The sequence below is a fragment of the Drosophila pseudoobscura genome, chromosome X, assembly GCF_009870125.1.
Source record: "Drosophila pseudoobscura strain MV-25-SWS-2005 chromosome X, UCI_Dpse_MV25, whole genome shotgun sequence".
NCBI lineage: Eukaryota > Metazoa > Arthropoda > Insecta > Diptera > Drosophilidae > Drosophila > Drosophila pseudoobscura.
In genome coordinates, this window is record NC_046683.1 from 33,795,508 (window position 1) to 33,821,198 (window position 25,691).

The following is a 25,691-nucleotide window of genomic DNA, read 5'->3' on the forward strand; positions in this document are numbered from 1 at the left end:
CGCCTCCCACGCGGCCGTCTAGCTTTGAGCCATCAGTGTAGAAGTGAGCCGCATTTGCAGGTCCTGGTTCGCCCATCTCCCAGTCCTCCCTAGGTGGGATTGATACCTGGAAGGGCGTCGAGAGGTGATCACTAGGAATACAGTAATCTGTCCTCTCTGGTAATTGCGGGAGTCTCATCAGGAGTCCCGAGTGCCCAACCGCGGACGCCTTCCACAGTCTGGCTTCTCTCATTCTGAGGGCAGAAAGTGTTGCCACCTTCCTTCCCATGAGATCTACAGGGAGGAGGTCCAGCACAGTATCCAAGGCTTCCCCTGGAATAGTGCGTAGCCCGCCAGTGATGCATAGCTCTGCCATGAGTTGAACTCTGCCGAGCTTATTGAGGCATGTCCTTCTGTCTAAGGCTTGCCACCATACCACCACTCCATAGAGCATGATCGGTCGTATGATGGCGGTGTAGAGCCACGGGCTATATAGGGGGTCATTCCCCATTTTAGTCCGATGGCTTTCCTGCAAGTATAGAGGGCCACTTTCTTTACTCTGTCCTCTATGCTGAATTTCCAGTCGAGCTTTCTGTCGAGGATTAGGCCAAGATACTTGGCGTTGCTGCTGAAAACAAGCGCTTCCCCACATAGTCTAGGGGGAATCAGTGCGGGAACCTTGTACTTCCTAGTGAAAAGCACCAGTTCCATTTTAGACGGGTTGACGCCTAACCCGCATTTGTCTGCCCATTTCGTCATTTTCGTGAGAGAACTTGTCATGCACACACACAACGTCTGCGGAAATTATCCGGAGAATGCTATAGCAACATCGTCCGCATACGCCACCACACGGCAGCCACCCCCCTCTATCACCCCCAGCAGTGTGTTCACTGCCACGTTCTATAGGAGGGGCGAGAGGACTCCGCACTGCGGTGTGCCTCTGCAGACGAATCTGGTGCATGTTGACGTCCCCAGTGATGCCTCAACCGTCCTGCATTGCAGCATCTGATCGATCAGGCTCACCGTCCTGGAGTCAACCCCCAGATCCGTCAGTGCGCCCGTGATGGCGGTCGAAAGGATGTTGTTAAAAGCGCCTTCTATGTTGAGAAAGGCTACGAGGGTGTACTCCTTAAAGTTAAGGGACGCTTCGATGATCGATATGATCGAGTGTAGGGCCGTTTCGGTGGATCTTCCCTTCCGATAGGCATGCTGGGAGTCTGAGATCAGACTGGACGGAATACACGGAAGAGAACCTTTAGAAATACAGTTGTGGGGGCAAGCAACCCCAGTGGATGGTAGATCTTGGAAAGCTCAGACAGCAAAATCCGTTTTGTCAGAGCACTTGTGGCGTCAGAAATGGTCAAATTGAAGGAAAGCTCGTCTACAGCCGGGTCCCAGCGTATTCCAAGAACCTTGCCATATTGAGTTGGCTTCAAGCGGATACTCACAAATGTCCTTTGTCAGCGAATTGAACTCCATTCTCGAAGTTTAAATTGAGCTTGGCTCAATAGCAGATTTAATTTATCTTTGAGTGCAATGAGATCGTCGATATTATCGCAACCAGTAGGAATATAATCCACGTACGCGTCTCGTACAAGCACAGCAGCATCCTTCGGATACAAATCGGCATAATCTTGTGCGATCTGCTTGAGAACTCGAACAGCCAAGAACGGTGAAGACACTAAACCATACGTCACGTTCAGCAGTCGGTAATGATCGAGTGTAGCAGTTTCCTCCCTTCGCCAGACAATCCGTTGGTACTGCGTGTGATCTTCTGAAACCAGGATGCCTCTGAACATTTTTTCAATGTCCGTACAAAACACATTGCGATGGAGTAAATCCCTTTGAATAGGTGGTCCGATGTGTAGTCGTGAATTAAGTGAAGATCCATTGCAGCCCTCCCCAGAGCCATCGAATACAACTCGGCAACGCGTGGTGGTGCTATCTGGTTTAAATACTGTGTGGTGGGCTAAGTAATTGTGATTGGCGCGATCTTCTACGGTAGTAGAAGGAATCAACTTTGAGAGAAGGAAATTTCCGGAATTTCCGCTCGAGAGAAGAAAAGCGGCGTAGTGCTTGTGGCAGTGTGGCTCCCATCGGAGACGCAGAGTCCTTGAACGGATATTGGACGATGTACAGGCCATCGTTTCTGCGGGTGTGCGTATGAACGAAGTGTTGCTCAGTGGGATCACTAGCATAAATGGTAGCGTTACTTGGTTGAACTCGTTCCATGTCCATGAACGATCGAACCAAAGTGTCAAGATCCTCGTGATGTTCTAGTGTGTGGTTGTGAGCATCACTACTGAGATGGTAGCTGCCTGTAATGACCCAACCAAAATTAGTATGAAGTGCAATAGTATATTCAGAACCCAAGTCTTTGCGTTGTCCAGTGTAAATGTTCCAAAGCTGATCAGCTCCTAAGATCACGTAGATTTCGCCTGGTTTGCCAAATGTAGGGTCCATCGGTGTGTTCGATCCGATGGGCTGGAATCGAGGAGGTTAAAGTGTTCATAATCAGACCTGTGACCACCACTGAGGCTGAGCCTGTGCGGGAGAGCAGCGTGAATGTGGCGCGGCCTCTAGTAACCCCAGCAGGATTTGCGCCTAGACCAACCACTGGTATACGAGCATGCGTGCGCGGCAATCCGATTCGTTGAATAAATGATTCGGCGACCATCGTTATAGTTGAAATAGTATCCTGCAGGTTGTTTCGTTGCCCCAGAATTCGACTATAGTGGCCAAAATCGTTAGCATTATGGCCTCACTCTTGGTCACGAATTTCCTCTCCAATGTAAGATGGCTGACCACGGCAGGATCAGCATCAGCAGAAAAACTTGACGAGCGGACGGTTGAGTCAGCGGATGTATTGACAGCAGCGGAAGCCATGATAGAGCGTCACGATGAACACGAGTGTGGTGCCTCAACTTACACAGACGGCACGTGTTTGTGGAATTACACTGCTTTACTTGATGATATCAGCTTAGACAATTGAAGCACAAATTGCACACATTTTCCTTGCACGATTCACTGGAGGTGGCCCAAGCTTCCTTGCATTCAGGGTCTAGCTTTGAGAGCAAGATCTGGATCATCCACACATCGCGGCTGTCGCAGCGCAGCGCATGAAGACCACGTATACTTTCGTCGGCGGTGTCGACTATTTTACGCAACTCGGCGATGTTTGAACCCCTTGCGGTTGGCAACGAAAGAAAGTTTTGAATGAACGAACGACCAATCAGTGACCTTTTGTTATAGCGATTTTCGTGCCTCTGCCATGCGTCCTGGTAATTGGCATCCGATACGGGAATATGTTTTATCAGAGACAACGCTTCACCATCCAGATAGCATTTCAAATAATGAAACTTTTGGTACTTGGAAAGACTACTCTTCTTGTCGACTGAGCCTCAGAACAAGTCACTAAACTGAAACCAATCCTCGTATCTGCCCGAAAACGTCGGAATGCGTATTTTTCGAAATGCAGCTCTGTGGTTCCCGATGAGTCCCGAATCTTCTCCAGAACTTGAGTTTGTCCCTCAAAAAAGCGTTCCACAGTGTTTGATAGCAGTAGATTTGAGTTTTCGTGCTCATTATCGTGACTGCACCACACTGAAAATACTATGCGCACTAAAGAACTTTTTCTCATATTCGGGGATGTCCAAATCCGGATCCACGTATTCATCTTCATCATTATATTGGACCAGCTCTTTAGAGAGCTCCACAAAGCGGTTGAAAGTTGCAACTAGTCGGACCAACTTGCGCTCTAATGTTTGCACAGAAGTACATGACTGTACAAACTCACGACCCTCCGTAGCCATGCGAGTTATTTAGGATTTGCAGGCACCACGTTGCTGAATTAGACGATGCACTAGAGTCTTCAATGTGAACAGCGGTCAACGATATCACTCGATATGTCTATAAAATAAACTCAAACGCGGTGATCCGGTTCGAAGGACCAACATTTTTTTATGGTTATGAATTAGTAGACTGTATAATCTTTTAATATACTGAGCTTGTTTATTTACTTATATGAAGTATTTTAGATTGGCGGTTATGTTACAACGTGTATATTAATAGCGGGGGTTGTCTATGATGCGGCGGTATGAACTATGCGTGCGGTTGGTTTCATCTAGAAATTTCTACTAACTTCCACTCCACAAAAGAAGTCATACAATCATGTGCATATGAATAGGGCAGTTGTAATATACATGAACATTGAACTAAAACTACGCGGCTAATTTCTCAACAGATTTATACTAAGAATTAAAGTATTTTTTAAATCCCACGTTTTTTACGCTATTTCAATAATTTTGAGCAAACGAAAGAACAAATTAAATTTAAATTTAATGAAAAACGGAACGTTGTGAGCCACGGCTAAAGCCTCCGTCGCTACATTTATAACCGATATTCAGTTAGTATATGTATGTGTTGCTATCTCATTTAGCTCAACGCACACTGGGCAAAAAAATTTAATTTGTTCCTTTGGGCTATAATAATTTACCGATCTAAGCCGAGTTCGGCAATCTGTTAGACATGGATTTTGTATGATTCATTTTCTATGATTGCGTTTTTGGTTTTCTTGTATCTTTAAAATTGTGAATGCCACAGATTTTAGTCCTTTTTTGGGGCAAAAGGTGGCGGTGAAGAATTTTGAAATAAACTCGATTCAGTGTAATATTATAGGAGCCTGCACACACAATTTGGTTGCTCTAGCTCTTATATATATAATCTTTGAAAACTAGACGTCAAGCAATACGGACGGACAGACGGATATGGCTATTTCGGCTTGCGGATTGATGCTGATCAAGAATATACATATATGTAGTCGGAAACGCTTCGTTCTACGTAGTGCACACATGCACTTTCACCACAAATCGAATGCTCTTTGAGTATCGGGTATAAAATCGAATTTCTACAACCAAAACTTATTGTTTCCAAGTAGTTAATTTATAGTAAGTTGTAGTTAAAAATTCAGAATTTTTGTTTGTTAATAAGTAATTAATTAATATTTGGTGGTACCATTCTCGTCAACGGGGTAAGGAAATATCGTTTTATTATAAAATAAGTCTCAGGATCGGATGCAGGAAGTAATGTAACTGATTCTTTGTCTTCTTGTTATTTTTAATAATCCCCATACTTATATTTTTCCGTCGATCGAAGTCTTCCGATTTCCTTCCTCAATTTAATTAAATTTGAGATCATGTCCCCAAAAAAAATGGGGGTACCCGATCAAAAATAATTGTGCTGATACCACTGTACTCTTATAGACAAAATAGATAACAGAGAAATAAAAAAAAACAATTGGATTAGGATTTAAAAAAATAATACTAGCTATTTAGGACAAAAAATAAAATTTATATGTATACGTTCTGCTGAGTAATTTTTAAATATTTAAACAAAACGGCGTGACATCTAATAATCGTTTGTAAAAGAAACGAGCAACAAATATAAATATAAAAATAGAGAAACTCTTAAATAATTAAATTTCCATGCGAAGATCGCATAAAAGACCTACAAAATAATCGAAGGTACTAAAAATATAACTACAAATCGGGCATGTTCAGGACTGCACTTTTACAACAAATTTTCGTTTTGAAAACAAAAAAATTGGTGCTCTGATCAGACGAATAAGGCAACAACTATGCGAAATAGAATACCAAAAAGAACAGACAAACAAATTTAACAAATAATGCAAATTTGGGTGTAAGCGAGAATGTTGCAATTACGGGCAACTTACAAGAGCCACGAGAAGAACGAAATCAACAACGAAAATTGGAGCGAAGGAAAATGTTAGACAACGCACACAAAAGCATCGAGTCTCGCAATCGAGTATGAGCCAGATATTACATATTCCGCTCATCCAAAATTGCTGATTGGTGCTCCAGATCAAACATGAGTTAGCTGGCAGGTGTTGCGCATCTAGAAAAATGCATATCACGGTCGCAAACAAGCTCTGAGACTTTTAATTTATCGGCCCCCATTTTATGTAATTGCCAGCGCACCCGCGAATGTTTAGAGATACCTCGTTAAACTTGTAAAAGGGATAGAAGGTTTTGACAATTAGTGATAGCACTTTCGGCCGCGGTATGCTCGCCGTGCCGGGGTTTATAGAAATTTGTAGTTTCTGGGTATGGTAGCTGAAATAGAGAGTCTGGTGGTTCAAGGCGTGGATTAAGCGGTAAAAGAAGGATTTCGTAAAGTTGTTTGTAAAAATATAGAGTTTATTAAGATGCGGGATAGTGGTAGCAGTTTTCCTTCTGGGTCAACTACGTGGCCGCACATTGCTGACTATTGCGTGCTGGCCGTCGGTAGGAGAAGAATCATTGTGGAGGTTAAGACACACTCTGAGGAGAATAATCCTTGCAGAGGCTTAGACACACTCTTAGGAAAATGAGCGTTGTGGAGGTTTAGACAGTTTGAAGAAAAGAATCGTTGCAGGACCTAGACACACTCCGAAACTATGAAGGACTCCAGGGGTTTAGAAACACTCTGAAGGTAAGAAGGGGGAAATTTATTTGTAGACCACGAGTGTAAAGGTGATCAAGTGATCGAGTGATCAAGATGTGCATAAAAATAACACCAAGCATTTTTCCACGGCTAACTAAGGATGGGAGGTTTACTAATAGCAGTCTACTAGAGTAAGATGGGATCCTCACACCCGCATCCCAGTTAAGGCCCCGCTGAGCAAAGAGTAAAAAGTTTTTCTGTACTGATTCTATACGGTCCTGGTGTACTTTGTACTGAGGGCACCATACACAGGAGCCGTATTCTAAGATCGGACGAACAAGCGAGGTATAGAGAGTCTTTGTTATATAGGGGTCGTCAAATTCCTTTGACCACCTCTTTATAAACCCAAGCACGCCCATGGCCTTATTTACCATGGTAGAAATGTGTTCGGAAAACTTTAACTTGGGATCTAACATAACACCCAGATCATCCACCAGGGTAATTCTCTCAAGAGAACCCCCAAATAGGGTGTAGGGAGCCAACAAAGGGTTAGAACGATGAAATGTCATAACTTTGCATTTCGAGGCATTAAGGTGTAACAAGTTTGCACAACACCATGACTGAAAGCTATTGAGATCGGATTGCAAGCGAGAATGAAATAAGAATGACCTTAAAAGTTCAAGTTGATGTGCTAAAAGGGAATGGTTTACAGATTCGAATGCTTTACTAAAGTCGGTGTAAATAACATCCGTCTGTAAGTTACCTTGAAAGCCTTTAATAATGACAGAGGTAAACTCTAACAAGCTCGTGGTGGTTGATCGCCGCCCTATAAATCCATGCTGAGTGGGAGATATAAGTGACTTGAAAAGATGTTGCAAGTGCGGAGCTAATACCTTCTGAAACATTTTGGGTAATAGCTTTGTATGAGTAATAACTTTGCTATACCTCCATAATTTTTTGCATTAGACTTGCTACCTTTTTATGAAGAGGAATTATAAACGATTCCTTCCAGATCGGGGTGCAGCAAGAAGAATTAATGGACAGGGTTAATAGTTTAATCAAGTGTCCACACAGTGCCTCGTCGCAGTACTTCAGTACACAACCTGGAACCCCGTCTGGCTTTGCGGACGTTGTACGCCTACTGTTAACGAAGCAGTGAAACTGTTTAGGGTCCTGAGAAAAACGTATCCTGCATCGAGATGGGTAGTTCTTATAGCATTTGGCATTAAGAACTGAAAAGTTTGACCGAGCTAGTACATAGCGAGAGTGAGAAGTAGGAGAACCATGTTCTTGAAATTTTTTATCAAGTCTTGACTTTAATTTTTTTAGGCTGGATACGCCGGAAAACCAAGGGGGTTTTCCAGATCTAATCGGACAAGAAAGCGGGATACAAGAATCAAAAAATGTGCCAGGAGCATTGTAAAAAATGTTTGTGCCTTTTATAACATCAGTGCACAAGTACAAAGCGGACCAATCAAAATCGCTAATGAGGTTATTAAGATTCACCAACTCAGCTCCAATACAAAGCATAGATCAAGCAATCGACCCAAGGAATTTTTCACATGGTTGACTTGAGACAGGGACAGGTCAAGCAAGCCGTCAACAAAGTCATGTCGTGACATGGGCACTAGGTTACTAGACTCGTTTACCGAAGTACAAACAGTTCCTGGCAAGTTGAAGTCACCAAGAGCTATCATATGATCTTTATCTGATAGCGAGGAAGAAACAGCGGTTAAAGCGGACAAGTGCTGCTCATAAATAGATATATCCGAAGAAGGTGGAATATACGAGCAAGTAATGAATATAGCGAAAGCGGGAACAACGTCCATCCACCACCAACCGACACATAGCTGCCTTTATGTGGTACTATGTACCTAATGGAATGAATGTTTTCCCAAAATGGAGCACTCTTCGTTCTACACTCCGACGAAGGACGGAATTTTGAGGTAGAAGTTATTCATGCCTGCCTACGATTAACCGACGACGAGAACACCCGGACCACCTCGCTTGCCCCTTAATCTAAGGTTTAAGCCGCACGCTGTTCACCTACCTGGTTAATCAACCGAACTGGGATAAACGACAGCAGTAGGCGCTGTGGTGCCCATAGGGCCGCGTCTTATGAAGCTACCGGACCCTCTCCTACGAAATTAACCCTTGGCAGGGGTATCTAATTGCCGTGTGAGCTACTGTATGGTCGACCAAAACGCGATGCGTAAATCTTCCCGGCCTTTGCAGTGAAACTACAATCCCATTTTCTGGACACACATCATTCTGCAAGGAAATATCTAAAGGTCGTAGCAGACCATCATAAGTGACCTGCACTCCCATTCCGCACGCTTCGATCCCGATCATCTCATATGGCTGTATTCACCTGTCCGGAAAGTCGGTCGATGTCTGAAACTCCAATCAGACTAGATAGACTCCACCATGGCTCCACGATCCGTAGCCATTCCGACCGAGTCCACTAAATACACCTTCCCGGTAACTGCGCCACGAAGACGATACATGTTAACTGTCTTGCTGCTAGCAAGGGACCTGTTTCCAAGTAATTCAACTCTAGAAAGGGTATAATGTGGAACAAATTTTCATCTTATGTTTTGCGCCCTTAGAGCTCTTTTCCTATATATATGCTTTGGCTATACGTGTGAGAACGTTACAGCTATATTTTGGATACAAGCAATAACCACACAGCTATGCGCGTAAAAATAATTAATTAAGCAGGACAATAAAGCCATGAGCATATGCATAGGGCAGTTGTAATATAAATGAACATTGAACTAAACTAAGCTGCTAATTTCTCATCCTATCCTGTCGATAATTGTGTGCTAAATCGATCGAGTGAACTTTAGCCGGCCAAGAAGAGATAGACATCACACAAGTGAAGAAGTTTATGTGTATTGTACAATGACATAAGCTGGCGAAAATTTTAGATTAAATAAATGTTTTTTCCTCGGAATCGGATGAATTTTGGCCGCTACTTTCCTTAATGTTTCTTATGTTTTATTAAATTTTGTTAAATGGTATGTACATAAGTATATCTAAAGAACAATATATACGGTTGAGTAATTGTATAATTAAATTTTAAGTAACATCGATGCAAACTTACCAACGGGACTTTCTTCATTCCAAAAAGAATCGTCTAGAGTATAATCTGCCTCTGTAAGAAAATAAAAATACAATTTGTGAACATTTCATTTACTATATGTTCTTTTGTCATTACTCTCAGATTCATTGTTTGATGGCCGAAATACAATATAATGGCTATAAAGTGTAGTGATGTACATGTTTTTGGTCTTAAATAGCATTCAAGTGTGATGCACTAAACAAGTTTAGTGTGTAATTGTATGTAGAGTATCACAAAGGAGATGTGTGAGGTTAGGGTAACAGAATGTTCACATAAAAAGGAAGCAACAGAAGGCTGCCCCAGAAATTAGGATCAACACAGCCCCAGAAAGTACGAACAGCAGAAGGTTGTTCCACAAGACGACTTCCAAAGGCAATCAGTTGCTCGAACCGGATGATCTAGTGTGCATATGACTTTCCTGTGACTAAGGATATTTCAAATTTCAGACCGATACCTAGGTTAGGTTAGGTTAGGTTCAGGCGGTAGCCTGGGGGAGTGATGAAACCCTCCCAAGCTCACTTGGACCTGTAGAAGGTCCGTTGTGGTGCCGCATGGGCGTGTGCCCCTTCCCAGTGCTTAAAAACCGTGGAGAAACAGGCTGTTGCAAATTAAGGGCAGTCCCATCCGGAGGCTTGGATTAATCTGGACAAGGTCCCCGGTTTGATTTCGGCCAGGTCCGAAATGTCTGTGAGGAAAGCAGCCCCGAGAAAACGAAGACGACGATTTCCAAGGGCCGGGCTGTGGCAGAAGAAGTGGGGGACCGATTCCTCCTCTTCCTCGTCGCGACAACTCCTGCAGATGTCGTTATGAGGGATTGACAGTCTAGAGGCATGAGTGCCAATCTGCCAGTGTCCCGAGTAACTGCAGAGCACTGTGCTCTGCTGAGCCTATTGGGTCGATTGCTTGATCTATGCTTTGTATCGGATCCGACCATAGTGTTGTTAACCCGAGCCCTTCCGCTCACTATACCTGAAGACGCCTACCACCCTACTTTCGAGGTGTCGCTAGACATAGGACCAACTGTATTGGATCGGTCGAGTAGACTACCTGAACGTGTCCGCTGCTTTCGTAAAGCCGAGTTTGCGAAGCTTAATAACCTAATTAGGGATTTTGATTGGTCCGCTTTGTACTTGTGCACTGATGTCACAAAAGCCACAAACATTTTTTACAATGCTCTTGGCACATTTTTTGATTCTTGTGTCCCGCTCTCTTGTCCGATTAGATCTGGAAAACCCCCTTGGTTTACCAAAGAGTTATCCAGTCTAAAAAACTTAAAATCAAGACTTTATAAAAAATTTCAAGAAGTGGGTTCTCCTACTTCTCACTCTCGTTATGTAATAGCTCGGTCAAACTTTTCAGTTCTTAATGCTCAATGCTATAAGAACTACCTATCTCGTTGCAGGATACGTTTTTCTCAGGACCCTAAACAGTTTTACTGCTTCGTAAACAGTAAGCGTAGAACGTCCGCACACCCATCCTCGCTATCATTTTGTAATACGTCGGCAAATAATGATCAGGCAATTGCCGATCTTTTTGCCCAGTTTTTCCAAACTACCTATTCTGAGGAACGCTACTCTGGTCAACCGTACCCATACGGATTACCGAGGTCGAACGGCATTTTCAGTCCCTTGTTAAATGAGTATTCCCTACTTCAAGATCTTCGACTAGTTAAGCCGGTGTTTTCACCGGGTCCAGACGGGGTTCCAGGTTGTGTACTCAGGTACTGCGCCGAGGCTCTGTGTGGACCATTGCTTAAACTATTCACCATGTCTATTGATTCATCTTGCTTCCCCCCAATCTGGAAGGAATCGTTTATAATTCCTCTCCATAAAAAAGGTAGTAAGTCTGATGTAAAAAATTATAGAGGTATAGCAAAGTTATCCGCTATTCCCAAATTGTTTGAGAAGGTTTTAACTCCGCACTTGCAACATCTCTGCAAGTCACTTATATCTCCAACTCAGCATGGATTTATAAGGCGGCGATCAACCACCACGAACTTGTTAGAGTTTACCTCTTTCATTATTAAAGGCTTTCAAGGTAACTTACAGACGGATGTTATTTACACCGACTTTAGTAAAGCATTCGACTCTGTAAACCATTCCCTTTTAGCACATAAACTTGACCTTTTAGGGTTTCCGCCCAACCTCCTGAGATGGATTTCTAGCTATCTTTGTTCTAGGTCTCAAAGAGTCCTCTTCAAAAACTCCCTCTCTTTACCAGTAAAGGTTTCTTCGGGAGTACCACAGGGCAGCCATCTAGGCCCCTTACTCTTCACACTCTTTATTAATGACTTGCCTTCAGTAATAACATACTCTCGAGTACTTATGTATGCGGATGATGTTAAACTCTGTGTCCAGTACAAGGACATTTCATTTCATTCTCGCTTGCAATCCGATCTCAATAGCTTTCAGTCATGGTGTTGTGCAAACTTGTTACACCTTAATGCCTCGAAATGCAAAGTTATGACATTTCATCGTTCTAACCCTTTGTTGGCTCCCTACACCCTATTTGGGGGTTCTCTTGAGAGAATTACCCTGGTGGATGATCTGGGTGTTATGTTAGATCCCAAGTTAAAGTTTTCCGAACACATTTCTACCATGGTAAATAAGGCCATGGGCGTGCTTGGGTTTATAAAGAGGTGGTCAAAGGAATTTGACGACCCCTATATAACAAAGACTCTCTATACCTCGCTTGTTCGTCCGATCTTAGAATACGGCTCCTGTGTATGGTGCCCTCAGTACAAAGTACACCAGGACCGTATAGAATCAGTACAGAAAAACTTTTTACTCTTTGCTCTGCGGGGCCTTAACTGGGATGCGGGTGTAAGACTCCCATCTTACTCTAGTAGACTATTATTAGTAAACCTCCCATCCTTAGTTAACCGTAGAAAAATGCTTGGTGTGATATTTATGCACAACTTGATCAGGGGTGACATAGACAGCCCTGATCTGTTGAGCCGCATAAACTTCACGATTCCTATTAGACTGACTAGAAACTTCATACCGTTGTTCCTTCCACTTTGTAGATCGAATTATTCCTTGCATGAACCGTTTAGGGTCTTATGCTCGGACTATAATTCCCTCTACCATATTATATCCTCCACTAATTCTCTTCCTCTTATTAAATTACTAATCCTTACACACCTTTCTAGTAATTAGTAATTGTAGTGGTATTTGTATTTTGTATTTTATTGCATGCTTAATTTCTTAATAAGTTTAGTGCTAATTTTCCTCGAAGGTTAGTCTAATATCTATCTTTCTTGCATGCTCGCGTTTGGTTCGGCTACGCACCGCGCGTCATGCGGCAGCGCCCCTCGGTCGGTTGGGCGGGAGGAGGGCTGCGTTTTGCCTGGGATCCGCGCGTAACAGCCTTCTGCTGGTGTCACACGGGCCACTTGACGGTGCAGTAATTGCATCGCCTCTTGTTAGATGCAGTCATTGCATGTCAACGTCCAATAAAAAAAAAAAAAAAAAATACAGCTCGGCTGAGCGCTTCTTCGATCGATATGGCCATATCAATCTTGAGATTTTACAGGAAACTGTTTGCTGCCATCTCCTATTGGCATTTTGCTCGAACAATTCGTGCGTTAGGAGCCTGCACGTAGCTAGAGGCATCGCTACCTGCTCCCTCTCCATAAGGAGAGGAATTGTAGTACCCTGCCTTGCTAGCTTGTCGGCGGTGTCGTTCCCCTCGATGTCTCTGTGGGCTGGGACCCATATAAGGAAGAGGTCTAACTGATCTGCGATCTCGTGCAGAGACCTGCGGCAGTCATTTACAGTCGCTGAGTTCGACGATATTGAGCCTAGAGCTCACGCACACTAAGTGCGTGTCTAGAAGTAGTTTGGAGACGATGGAAATGGCCTCCTTGATGGCTACAACCTCCGCTTGACACACACTTCAGTGGTCCGGGAGCCTGAAGCAGTGACTGATGTTCAGCTCGCTGCAGTAGACTCCGCCCCCCACGCGGCCGTCTAACTTTGAGCCATCAGTGTAGAAGTGAACCGCATTTGCGGGTCCTGGTTCGCCCATCTCCCAGTCCTCCCTAAGTGGGATTGATACCTGGAAAGGCGTCGAGAGGTGATCACTTGGGACACAATAATCTGTCCTCTCTGGTAATTGCGGGTGTCTCGTCAGGATTCCCGAGTGCCCAACCGCGGACGCTTTCCACAGTCTGGCTTCTCTCATTCTGAGTGCGGAAAGTGTTGCCACTTCCTTTCCCATGAGATCTATGGGGAGGAGGTCCAGCACAGTATCCAGGGCTTCCCCTGGAGTAGTGCGTAGCCCGCATAGCCCCGTAGTTATGCATAGCTCTGCCATGCGTTGAACTCTGCTGAGTTTATAGACCGATACCTAACTACGCTAAAAAGTTATAAACCTACGCCCCCCACTTTCGGCTCATTTCACGAAATAAAAAAAAAAATTGTTTTGTTAACTAAAAAAACAAATTCTTTATACAATTTTTTGTAAAAGATGAGTCTGAATTGAGCCCCATATGATTGTAAAATGTGTTATTTTTTTTAATACTGTTTAGAGCAGCAGCCGTCAATAGTTCTTATCTCTTAATCTTTTATTATGTTAATAACATCTATTATCTTAATTTAAGAGAATGTAAATTACACTCTCAAAGTACGCACACATGTACGTGTGGGGTAGAGCGGAATTGCCAACGAGATCGCAGCATCGATTTCGTTTACTAAAATGTTTAATTTTGTTAGACAAATCTAATTTTACGGTAACGGCCTCTAATCGTTGTACATAAAAGCATCAAACAATAAACCATTATATAAACATCTAACAACGGAGAAATATTCGTCGTAAATCGTCAAAAAAAGTCGTTCTCTTTCGTAGTGATCAGACGTGTTTTTGTTTTGCGCTCCGCATTTTTTCCTTTTGTTTTGAATAAACAGCCGGTGTTTTCCTAACTAAATTCTAATTATACTTCCTAACCAGACAACAATCTGGAAACCAATTCTATTACGCGAGTGCATGCCTCTTGATTTGTGTTAAAATATTATTTAACTTTTTATTTTTCGGCGTCGGCTTGTGCTTGTGCTTGTGTTGTTGCAGTGAGTGAGTACGCATTATATTGCATTGCAGTCCGCTCTCGTCTGGTAGCTTTTGTTGTTTTATCACTCTCTCGCTATCACCTCAACTTCAATAACTGTTCTTTCTCTCTCGCTCTTTAAACTTTCTGAGCAATAGCGCTCTCTGCTTAGTAGCTTTCGCTATAACCGCTCTCCACTCTGCTCTCTTTTTTTACCAATTCCGCTTTGAGCGTTGTCTGGCACATTGGTCTGATACCAATTTGTTTTGCAAATAATAGTAAATAAATAAATAATAAAAGGGAATACGCTGGTCTGTGCCAAAAAAACCTGTAAGAAGCAGATCACCCACGATCAGCCGAATGTCCTCTGCTGGCTCTCCGACAGCGTAGTGCACGCAAAATGCGCTGGATTTTCTGGCCTCGTGAGTGATGCTATAGCCAAACGTAATGGCTTGCATTACAGTTGCGAGGCATGCCGTGCGGTGGAAAAAGACATGGTAGCTTTTATGAGGCAGACGCGGAGTGGCTTTAAGGAGCTGACCGTTGGTTTCAAAAACCAATACGATCGGCTCCTAGCCATGGAGGCTCAGTTTAGTGGCTTAAAACTGCTGAATGAGTCTCCGAGGCGCAAAAAGGTCACTCCGCGGGATCTACAAGTGCCAACCATCACTCATCCGTGCGCCGCCGAAAAACTGACTCCGACCACTCCAAGTGTGCAGCAGTTGATCTCGTTTGCCACTCCAAGGGCAACGACAGCTGCTGGCGATGCAGGTTCGGTAGCCGAATTCATCGCCTCGGAGGATGTGCAGCCAAGTACGTCTGCAGCGTCCGTGTCCGTGGTGTCCGCAAGTTCGCTAGTTGACCCGTCCATCCCGATCCCACCAGTAAATAGACGTTCCGGACCTCCGGATATTGCCACCACAAGTACTAGACCTGTGGTGACTAAACTACTGGTGGGAGTCCCACCAAAACGACAAGTTTTTGTTTCACGGCTGGCCCCTGACCTCACATCTAATGATGTAATTGCTTTTATTCAAAGCAAAATAAAAGCCGTGGGCTTAAAGGTGGAGAAATTTAACCTCTCTTATGCCAGGGAGATAGCCTCGTTTAAGATAAGCATCTCCCCAACTCAATTTGACACCATTTGCTCCGCCAAATTTTGGCCGGAGCATTTGGTGGTGAAGGAGTTTAAGGTTAAGAAGAAGAATAGGCCCCCCATATCCCTTCCAAATCTTTCCAGTGTGCCACCCTCAACCTCAACTTCCTCTTCCTCAACTTCCCGTCTTGCTTCCACCTTTCCAAAAAACTAACTTCTCTTTTAGTAACCTATCAGAATGTAAGAGGCTTGCGTAGTAAGCTCAGCATTCTTTTCCGGGATAGTGTTGCATTTGCTTCCCACGTTATTATGTTAACTGAAACCTGGTTAAATCCAGACATTCTTAGTTCCGAGGTTTTGGCAGGTCGTTACACAACTTTTAGAAAGGACCGTTCGTCTCGACGTGCAGGATTGCAGTGGACTCTATCTTCACGTCGGAACACTTCACAGTCCAAGGTCAACCGGAACTGGAATTCCTGTGGGTAAAACTGATTCTTCCCGCATTCGCAATATTCATTACATGCTCGTATATTTCACCTTCTTCGGATATATCTATTTATGAGCAGCACTTGTCCGCTTCAACCGCTGTTTCTTCCTCGCCATCAGATAAAGATCATATGATAGTTCTTGGTGACTTCAACTTGCCAGGAACTGTTTGTAGTTCGGCATACGAGTCTAGTAACCTAGTGCCCATGTCACGACATGACTTTGTTGACGGCTTGCTTGACCTGAAGACGCCTACCACCCTACTTTCGAGGTGTCGCTAGATATAGGACCAACTGTATTAGATCGGTCGAGTAGACTACCTTAACGTGTGCTTTCGTAATTAGGGATTTTGATTGGTCCGCTTTGTACTTGTGCACTGATGTCACAAAAGGCACAAACATTTTTTACAATGCTTTTGACACATTTTTTGATTCTTGTGTCCCGCTTTCTTATCCGATTAGATCTGGAAAACCCCCTTGGTTTACCAAAGAGTTATCCAGTCTAAAAAACTTAAAATCAAGACTTTATAAAAAATTTCAAGAAGTGGGCTCTCCTACTTCTCACGCTCGTTATGTAATAGCTCGGTCAAACTTTTCAGTTCTTAATGCTCAATGCTATAAGAACTACCTATCTCGTTGCAGGATACGTTTTTCTCAGGACCCTAAACAGTTTTACTGCTTCGTAAACAGTAAGCGTAGAACGTCCGCACACCCATCCACGCTATCATTTTTTAATGCGTCGGCAAATAATGATCAGGCAATTGCCTATCTTTTTGCCCAATTTTTCCAAAACACCTATTCGGAGGAAAGCTACTCTGGTCATCCGTACCTATACGGTTTACCGAGGTCGAACGGCATTTTCAGTCGTTTGTTTAATTAATATTCTTTACTCTTCTTTATTCACCCTGTCCATTGACTCTTCTTGCCCACCGATCTGGAAGGAATCGTTTATAATTCCTCTCCATAAAAAAGGTAGCAAGTCTGATGCAAAAAATTATAGAGGTATAGCAAAGTTATCCGCTATTCCCAAATTGTTTGAGAAGGTTTTAACTCCGCACTTGCAACATCTCTGCAAGTAACTTATATCTCCAACTCAGCATGGATTTATAAGGCGGCAATCAACCACCACGAACTTGTTAGAGTTTAACTCTTTCTTTATTAAAGGCTTTCAAGGTAACTTACAGACGGATGTTATTTACACCGACCTCAGTAAAGCATTCGACTCTGTAAACCATTCCCTTTTAGCACATAAACTTGACCTTTTAGGGTTTCCGCCCAACCTCCTGAGAAGGATTTCTAGCTATCTTTGTTCTAGGTCTCAAAGAGTCCTCTTCAAAAACTCCCTCTCTTCACCAGTAAAGGTTTCTTCGGGAGTACCACAGGGCAGCCATCTAGACCCCTTACTCTTCACACTCTTTATTAACGACTTGCCTTCAGTATTAACATACTCTCGAGTACTTATGTATGCGGATGATGTTAAACTCTGTGTCCAGTACAAGGACATTTCATTTCATTCTCGCTTGCAATCCGATCTCAATAGCTTTCAGTCATGGTGTTGTGCAAACTTGTTACACCTTAATGCCTCGAAATGCAAAGTTATGACATTTCATCGTTCTAACCCTTTGTTGGCTCCCTACACCCTATTTGGGGGTTCTCTTGAGAGAATTACCCTGGTGGATGATCTGGGTGTTATGTTAGATCCCAAGTTAAAGTTTTCCGAACACATTTCTACCATGGTAAATAAGGCCATGGGCGTGCTTGGGTTTATAAAGAGGTGGTCAAAGGAATTTGACGACCCCTATATAACAAAGACTCTCTATACCTCGCTTGTTCGTCCGATCTTAGAATACGGCTCCTGTGTATGGTGCCCTCAGTACAAAGTACACCAGGACCGTATAGAATCAGTACAGAAAAACTTTTTACTCTTTGCTCAGCGGGGCCTTAACTGGGATGCGGGTGTAAGACTCCCATCTTACTCTAGTAGACTACTATTAGTAAACCTCCCATCCTTAGTTAACCGTAGAAAAATGCTTGGTGTGATATTTATGCACAACTTGATCAGGGGTGACATAGACAGCCCTGATCTGTTGAGCCGCATAAACTTCACGATTCCTATTAGACTGACTAGAAATTTTATACCGTTGTTCCTTCCACTTTGTAGATCGAATTATTCCTTGCATGAACCGTTTAGGGTCTTATGCTCGGATTATAATTCCCTCTACCATATTATATCCAACACTAATTCTCTTCCTCTTATTAAGTTATTAATCCTTACACACCTTTCCAGAAATTAGTAATTGTAGTTGTATTTATATTTTAGTAAAGTAAGTAGTAAGTTTAGTTCTAATTTTCCTGGAATGTTAGTCGAACAGCTATCTTTCTTGCATGTTCGCGTTCGGTTCGGCTACGCGCCGTGCGTCATGCGGCAGCGCCCCTCGGTCGGTTGGGTGGGAGGAGGGCTGCGTTTTGCCTGGGATCCGCGCGTAACAGCCTTCTACTGGTTCCACACGGGCCACTTGACGGTGCAGTAACTGAATCGCCTCTTGAAAGATGCAGTCATTGCATGTCAACGTCCAAGATCTCCTTACCATCCTGGCAAGACTACAAGCGGAAATTATTGATGATCTCGGGCTGCAACCAAAACTGAGGTACCGCTATTGACAAACATTGAGTTCAACGTGTCTAAAAAACTTGCTCCATTCTTTTCTTATATTCTGGGGGACTGACTCGATCCTGCCAAGTTTCAGAATCCACAACTCCTGACATAGACAGCCCTGATCTGTTGAGCCGCATAAACTTCACGATTCCTATTAGACTGACTAGAAATTTTATACCGTTGTTCCTTCCACTTTGTAGATCGAATTATTCCTTGCATGGACCGTTTAGGGTCTTATGCTCGGATTATAATTCCCTCTACCATATTATATCCAACACTAATTCTCTTCCTCTTATTAAATTATTAATCCTTACACAGCTTTCTATTAGTTAGATTGATATTTTGATGCCACATATTTTCGTCCTTTGTGGGGGCGGAAGGGGGTGGGACGAAATTTTGAAATACTCCTGTAAAAATGACATATCAAATAAGTCTGAACACAAAATGTCGTTGTTCTAGCTGTTCTAGTCTCTGAGCATTAGGCACTCATAGAAACGGACAGACGAACAGATAGACAGACATGGTTCAATCGACTCAGCTATTGATGCTTCCTTCTGGACATTACACACATCCATTTTTACCACAAATCGAATATACCTGTTGAGCTACTAATCTTTTTCAGCAGCGTATGTTGCGATTTATGTAAACGAAGAGATTGCTAGGTGCAGACTGAATTCAAGAGCAGGCGGCCAAATCGCCCGTGCCCTAATGCGACAAGTGCGCGACAGATCCAGAGAGCGATAGATAAGGCGAAAGAAAGAAAATAAGACTACGGCTGCATAGGCTGTTGCCGTGAGGGAGTATATGTACATGTATGTATGTATATGTGTACCAGTGGGCAGTGCAAACAACAAGAAATTATAGGGTTTTACTCTACTGCTGCCCCACTGGCTATAATCTGTAGATTTTGAATATCAAAACAAAACGAAAATATATTACAAAAATCGTTTTTAAAAGATTAAAATCAAAAATAAATAATTAGAGCTATATTATATAATATAATTAAACGACCATTCAAAACTGTTCACAAACATAAAATACAAAAACAAACACAGCACCATAATAAGGCGACACAAAGGCTTCGCTGGACAAATTTGACCTTAAAAAAAAAAGACGACGAGGTAGTATTTCAAACATTACAGACGCATCCGCAAATTTCCAAAAATATATGTGGGGGGGGGGGGGGACACAACTAAAACTTTAAGTAATCGTAAAGGTTACGCAAAAAATTAATTTCACAAGAATAAAAACTTATATTGGCTTTTATTAATTGCTTAATATAAAATAAATATCTTTAACTTCAAAATCCATTGATAAAAATTTAGTTTTGTAAACTTAACTAATTACACGACCGATTTGGAGAGCGCTTTTGTTCTAAATAGCACGTCCAGCTCCGCTTTGAAAATGAGCATGTTTTTACGCTTTTAATTCTATTTTTTAAAAGTCCCGTTAGATTTAAAAAAAAGGGTTTGCCATTGTCAAGTTTGGACATTTAAAAGACAAATTGTTTACTTTTGTATCCTTTTTTATTTCTGGCCTATGGACGGAACCACTGTTCACTGGCATAATATATGAATTACAGGGAATATTGGCTTGCGTAGCCCTACAATACCCCTATACTCGTTTTGAGTATAAAAAAAGAAAAAAAAAAGTTAATCATATCCACATTCTTTAATTTTTATTCGCCCTGCAAATTTTTAAGGCGTACATTTACTAAATTAATATCCGATTTTCTTAACATTTAAATTTATTAAAGCTACGGGAAGTTCTCAAAAGCGCTCACTAAAAAAAAATTACAAATTTCGGATGAGGACCAACTGTGGAACGGTTTGACAATGTGTGTTTTACACACTCGAACTCTACATCGACTGTCTTTAAAACCATAGATTAGCACAATGTTCATCGAATCATCCTTGCCACACTTGTATTAGGACTCATCAATCAAGTTTGCATCACGACCAGCCATCAGCAGGACAATCCTCAAATCCAACATCCAACAATTTTACAAAATAGTGCAATGAAATTACGTTTATTTAAATGAGCCACTCTTATAGAAAAGTTATTAATTTATCGGATAAATCTATTTTTCGCTTGAAAATCGCGATGAAAAGCTCCTAAAACAGCAGTAAACTGAAAAGTTATTGCTTTGCCAACACATAAGTTAGGCACTGCGTACGGATATAAATTTTCGTTCGTTTTCCGTTCCAATAAAACACAAAATATCTTGGAAATTCGGTCGATATAGCTGCCAGAAACTTGAGTTTCTTCCTTTATGCAAAAATATGAAAGTCTTGGCCATATGTTCCTTGCACCATATCCAAACTATTTCCTTTTCAAATCAAGCAGCTCAGACACTTCTTGACGGTTCTTGCCGTACAACATCTCAGACGTAATTTAATAATCCATTCTTAGTCGGAATTACTTGGAAACGCAGACATCCGCATGTTTATGTTTCGGCATCATGTTCAATGTTCATTCCATCCCCAATTTCGAATATTCAAACCTACCAATTCAATACCGGGACAAATAGAACCGCGTCCGCCCCATACCTCCACACTTATTATACCCGATACTCAAAATGAGTATTGGGGTATATTAGATTTGTGGTGAAAATGGATGTGTGTAACGTCCAGAAGGAATCGTTTCCGACCCCATAAAGTATATATATTCTTGATCAGCATCAATAGCCGAGTCGATTGAGCAATGTCTGTCTGTCCGTCCGTCCGTCTGTCCGTCCCTATTAGCGCCTAGTGCTCAAAGACTATAAGAGCTAGAGCAACGATGTTTTGGATCCAGACTTCTGTGATATGTCAGTGCTACAAAAATATTTCAAAACTTCGCCCCGCCCACTTCCGCCCCCACAAAGGACGAAAATCTGTGCCATCCACAATTTTAAAGATATAAGAAAACCAAAAACGCAGAATCGTAGAGAGTGACCATATCTTATAGACTGCAGAATCTAAATTGGATCGTATTATTATTATAGCCAGCATCAAGAAAACAATTTCCTTTTTTCTCGCCCTGTCTCTGTCTAACACACACGTAGCATAGGCGGCTTTGCTTAGAGTAAAACATTAGCGCCTAGATCTCAGAGACTATAAAAGCTAGAGCAACCAAATTTGGTATCCACACTCCTAATATATCGGACCGAGACGAGTTTGTTTCAAAATTTCGCCACACCCCCTTCCGCCCCCGCAAAGGACGAAAATCTGGGGCATCCACAAATCTCAGAGACTATTAAGGCTAGAGTAACCAAATTTGGTATCCGCACTTCTCTTAGATCTAACTATAAAACGTATAACTCCAAATTTCGCCCACCCCCTTCCGCACCTACGGACGAAAATCTGTTGCATCCACAATATTGCAGATTCGAGAAAACTAAAAACGCAGAATCATAGATAACGACCATATCTATCAGATTGCTGAGATCTGGATCAGATCGGATCATTTTTATAGCCAATAGGAACAAATCAATTTGCATGGCTACGCAGCGCCCGACGTCACGTTCAGATTCATTTTCTGTCTCTCTCGCACGCACTCGTTGTCGTGTCGTTCAATGTTAGCGGCGTCTGCCGGAGGAGAGCCATACTGACTTAGTATCGGGTATAGCTGTAGAGTTGCGGTGTACGCAGCAACTCACAACGTTCCCCCTCGTTTTTAATTATTTGGCTGAAGAATGTGGTCACTTTTAATGGAAAATTGTATGGAAATTGAGTCTACTAAGGAGATACAAATTTCAGAGAACTCTATTGGTAGCACATCAACAAAGTGATGCATTTTGTTTTACCTTCACTCCCAAGGAAGTCGATGAAATCTTCTGTCTCTGTCTCTAAGATCATTTATCAGGAGTTGTGGATTCTGAAACTTGGCAGGATCGAGTCAGTCCCCCAGAATATAAGAAAAGAATGGAGCAAGTTTTTTAGACACGTTGAACTCAATGTTTGTCAATAGCGGTACCTCAGTTTTGGTTGCAGCCCGAGATCATCAATAATTTCCGCTTGTAGTCTTGCCAGGATGGTAAGGAGATCTTGGACGTTGACATGCAATGACTGCATCTTTCAAGAGGCGATTCAGTTACTGCACCGTCAAGTGGCCCGTGTGAAACCAGTAGAAGGCTGTTACGCGCGGATCCCAGGCAAAACGCAGCCCTCCTCCCACCCAACCGACCGAGGGGCGCTGCCGCATGACGCACGGCGCGTAGCCGAACCGAACGCGAACATGCAAGAAAGATAGCTGTTCGACTAACATTCCAGGAAAATTAGAACTAAACTTACTACTTACTTTACTAAAATATAAATACAACTACAATTACTAATTTCTGGAAAGGTGTGTAAGGATTAATAACTTAATAAGAGGAAGAGAATTAGTGTTGGATATAATATGGTAGAGGGAATTATAATCCGAGCATAAGACCCTAAACGGTTCATGCAAGGAATAATTCGATCTACAAAGTGGAAGGAACAACGGTATAAAATTTCTAGTCAGTCTAATAGGAATCGTGAAGTTTATGCGGCTCAACAGATCAGGGCTGTCTATGTCACCCCTGATCAAGTTGTGCATAAATATCACACCAAGCATTTTTCTACGGTTAACTAAGGATGGGAGGTTTACTAATAGTAGTCTACTAGAGTAAGATGGGAGTCTTACACCCGCATCCCAGTTAAGGCCCCGCTGAGCAAAGAGTAAAAAGTTTTTCTGTACTGATTCTATACGGTCCTGGTGTACTTTGTACTGAGGGCACCATACACAGGAGCCGTATTCTAAGATCGGACGAACAAGCGAGGTATAGAGAGTCTTTGTTATATAGGGGTCGTCATATTCCTTGACCACCTCTTTATAAACCCAAGCACACCCATGGCCTTATTTACCATGGTAGAAATGTGTTCGGAAAACTTTAACTTGGGGTCTAACATAACACCCAGATCATCCACCAGGGTAATTCTCTCAAGAGAACCACCAAATAGGGTGTAGGGAGCCAACAAAGGGCTAGAACGATGAAATTTCATAACTTTGCATTTCGAGGCATTAAGGTGTAACAGGTTTGCACAACACCATGACTGAAAGCTATTGAGATCGGATTGCAAGCGAGAATGAAATGAAATGTCCTTGTACTGGACACAGAGTTTAACATCATCCGCATACATAAGTACTCGAGAGTATGTTAATACTGAAGGCAAGTCGTTAATAAAGAGTGTGAAGAGTAAGGGGCCTAGATGGCTGCCCTGTGGTACTCCCGAAGAAACCTTTACTGGTAAAGAGAGGGAGTTTTTGAAGAGGACTCTTTGAGACCTAGAACAAAGATAGCTAGAAATCCTTCTCAGGAGGTTGGGCGGAAACCCTAAAAGGTCAAGTTTATGTGCTAAAAGGGAATGGTTTACAGAGTCGAATGCTTTACTGAAGTCGGTGTAAATAACATCCGTCTGTAAGTTACCTTGAAAGCCTTTAATAAAGAAAGAGTTCAACTCTAACAAGTTCGTGGTGGTTGATTGCCGCCTTATAAATCCATGCTGAGTTGGAGATATAAGTGACTTGCAGAGATGTTGCAAGTGCGGAGTTAAAACCTTCTCAAACAATTTGGGAATAGCGGATAATTTTGCTATACCTCTATAATTTTTTGCATCAGACTTGCTACCTTTTTTATGGAGAGGAGTTATAAACGATTCCTTCCAGATTGGGGGGAAGCAAGAGGAATCAATGGACAGGGTGAATAGTTTAAGTAATGGTCCACACAGAGCCTCGGCGCAGTACCTGAGTACACAACCTGGAACCCCGTCTGGACCCGGTGAAAACACCGGCTTAACTAGTCGAAGATCATGAAGTAGGGAATATTCATTTAACAAGGGACTGAAAATGCCGTTCGACTTCGGTAATCCGTATGGGTACGGTTGACCACAGTAGCGTTCCTCAGAATAAGTTGTTTGGGAAAACTGGGCAAAAAGATCGACAATTGCCTGATCATTATTTGCCGACGTATTACAAAATGATAGCGAGGATGGGTGTGCGGACGTTCTACGCTTACTGTTTACGAAGCAGTAAAACTGTTTAGGGTCCTGAGAAAAACGTATCCTGCAACGAGATAGGTAGTTCTTATAGCATTGAGCATTAAGAACTGAAAAGTTTGACCGAGCTATTACATAACGAGCGTGAGAAGTAGGAGAGCCCACTTCTTGAAATTTTTTATAAAGTCTTGATTTTAAGTTTTTTAGACTGGATAACTCTTTGGTAAACCAAGGGGGTTTTAGAGATCTAATCGGACAAGAAAGCGGGACACAAGAATCAAAAATTGTTCCAAGAGCATTGTTTGTGCCTTTTATGACATCAGTGCACAAGTACACTAACAACACCAAGGTCGGATCCCATACAAAGCACAGATCAAGCAATCGACAAAAGGAATTTTTCACATGGTTGACTTGAGACAGGGACAGGTCAAGCAAGCCGTCAACAAAGTCATTTCGTGACATGGGCACTAGGTTACTAGACTCGTATACCGAAGTACAAACAGTTCCTGGCAAGTTGAAGTCACAAAGAACTATCATATGATCTTTATTTAATAGCGAGGAAGTGCCTAAGCGAATAATTAAATATACATACCATACGTATGTATTACATACATTGCGCACATATTATATATATATCATTTGAAAGGTATTGATGCGTAGGTCACATATATGATCCCGCTCCTTTGTTTCAAAAGATATTTGAATTCAATTTTTATTTTAAATTTTTATAATAAAAATTAAATCCTAACATTTATTTTCAATTTTTATAATAAAAATTGAAAATAATTTGTATTTGTTAATTTTTGTATAAAAATGTATATATAAAAATTATTTTTTAATTTTTATCATGTAAATTAATTTTAATAA

The 25,691-nt window shown here is 42.2% G+C and overlaps 1 protein-coding gene across 14 annotated transcripts in view; it reads right to left on the minus strand.

Annotated features, from left to right (window-relative positions):
- Positions 1–25,691, minus strand: part of mmd (disintegrin and metalloproteinase domain-containing protein mind-meld) — a 557,313-nt gene that overhangs the window by 489,973 nt on the left and 41,649 nt on the right. For all 14 annotated transcript variants that reach the window (XM_033383140.1, XM_033383136.1, XM_033383138.1 and 11 more), the window contains one exon: positions 9,527–9,577. In XM_033383140.1, the coding sequence (XP_033239031.1) occupies positions 9,527–9,577 (51 nt within the window). The remainder of the gene's footprint in view (positions 1–9,526; positions 9,578–25,691) is intronic.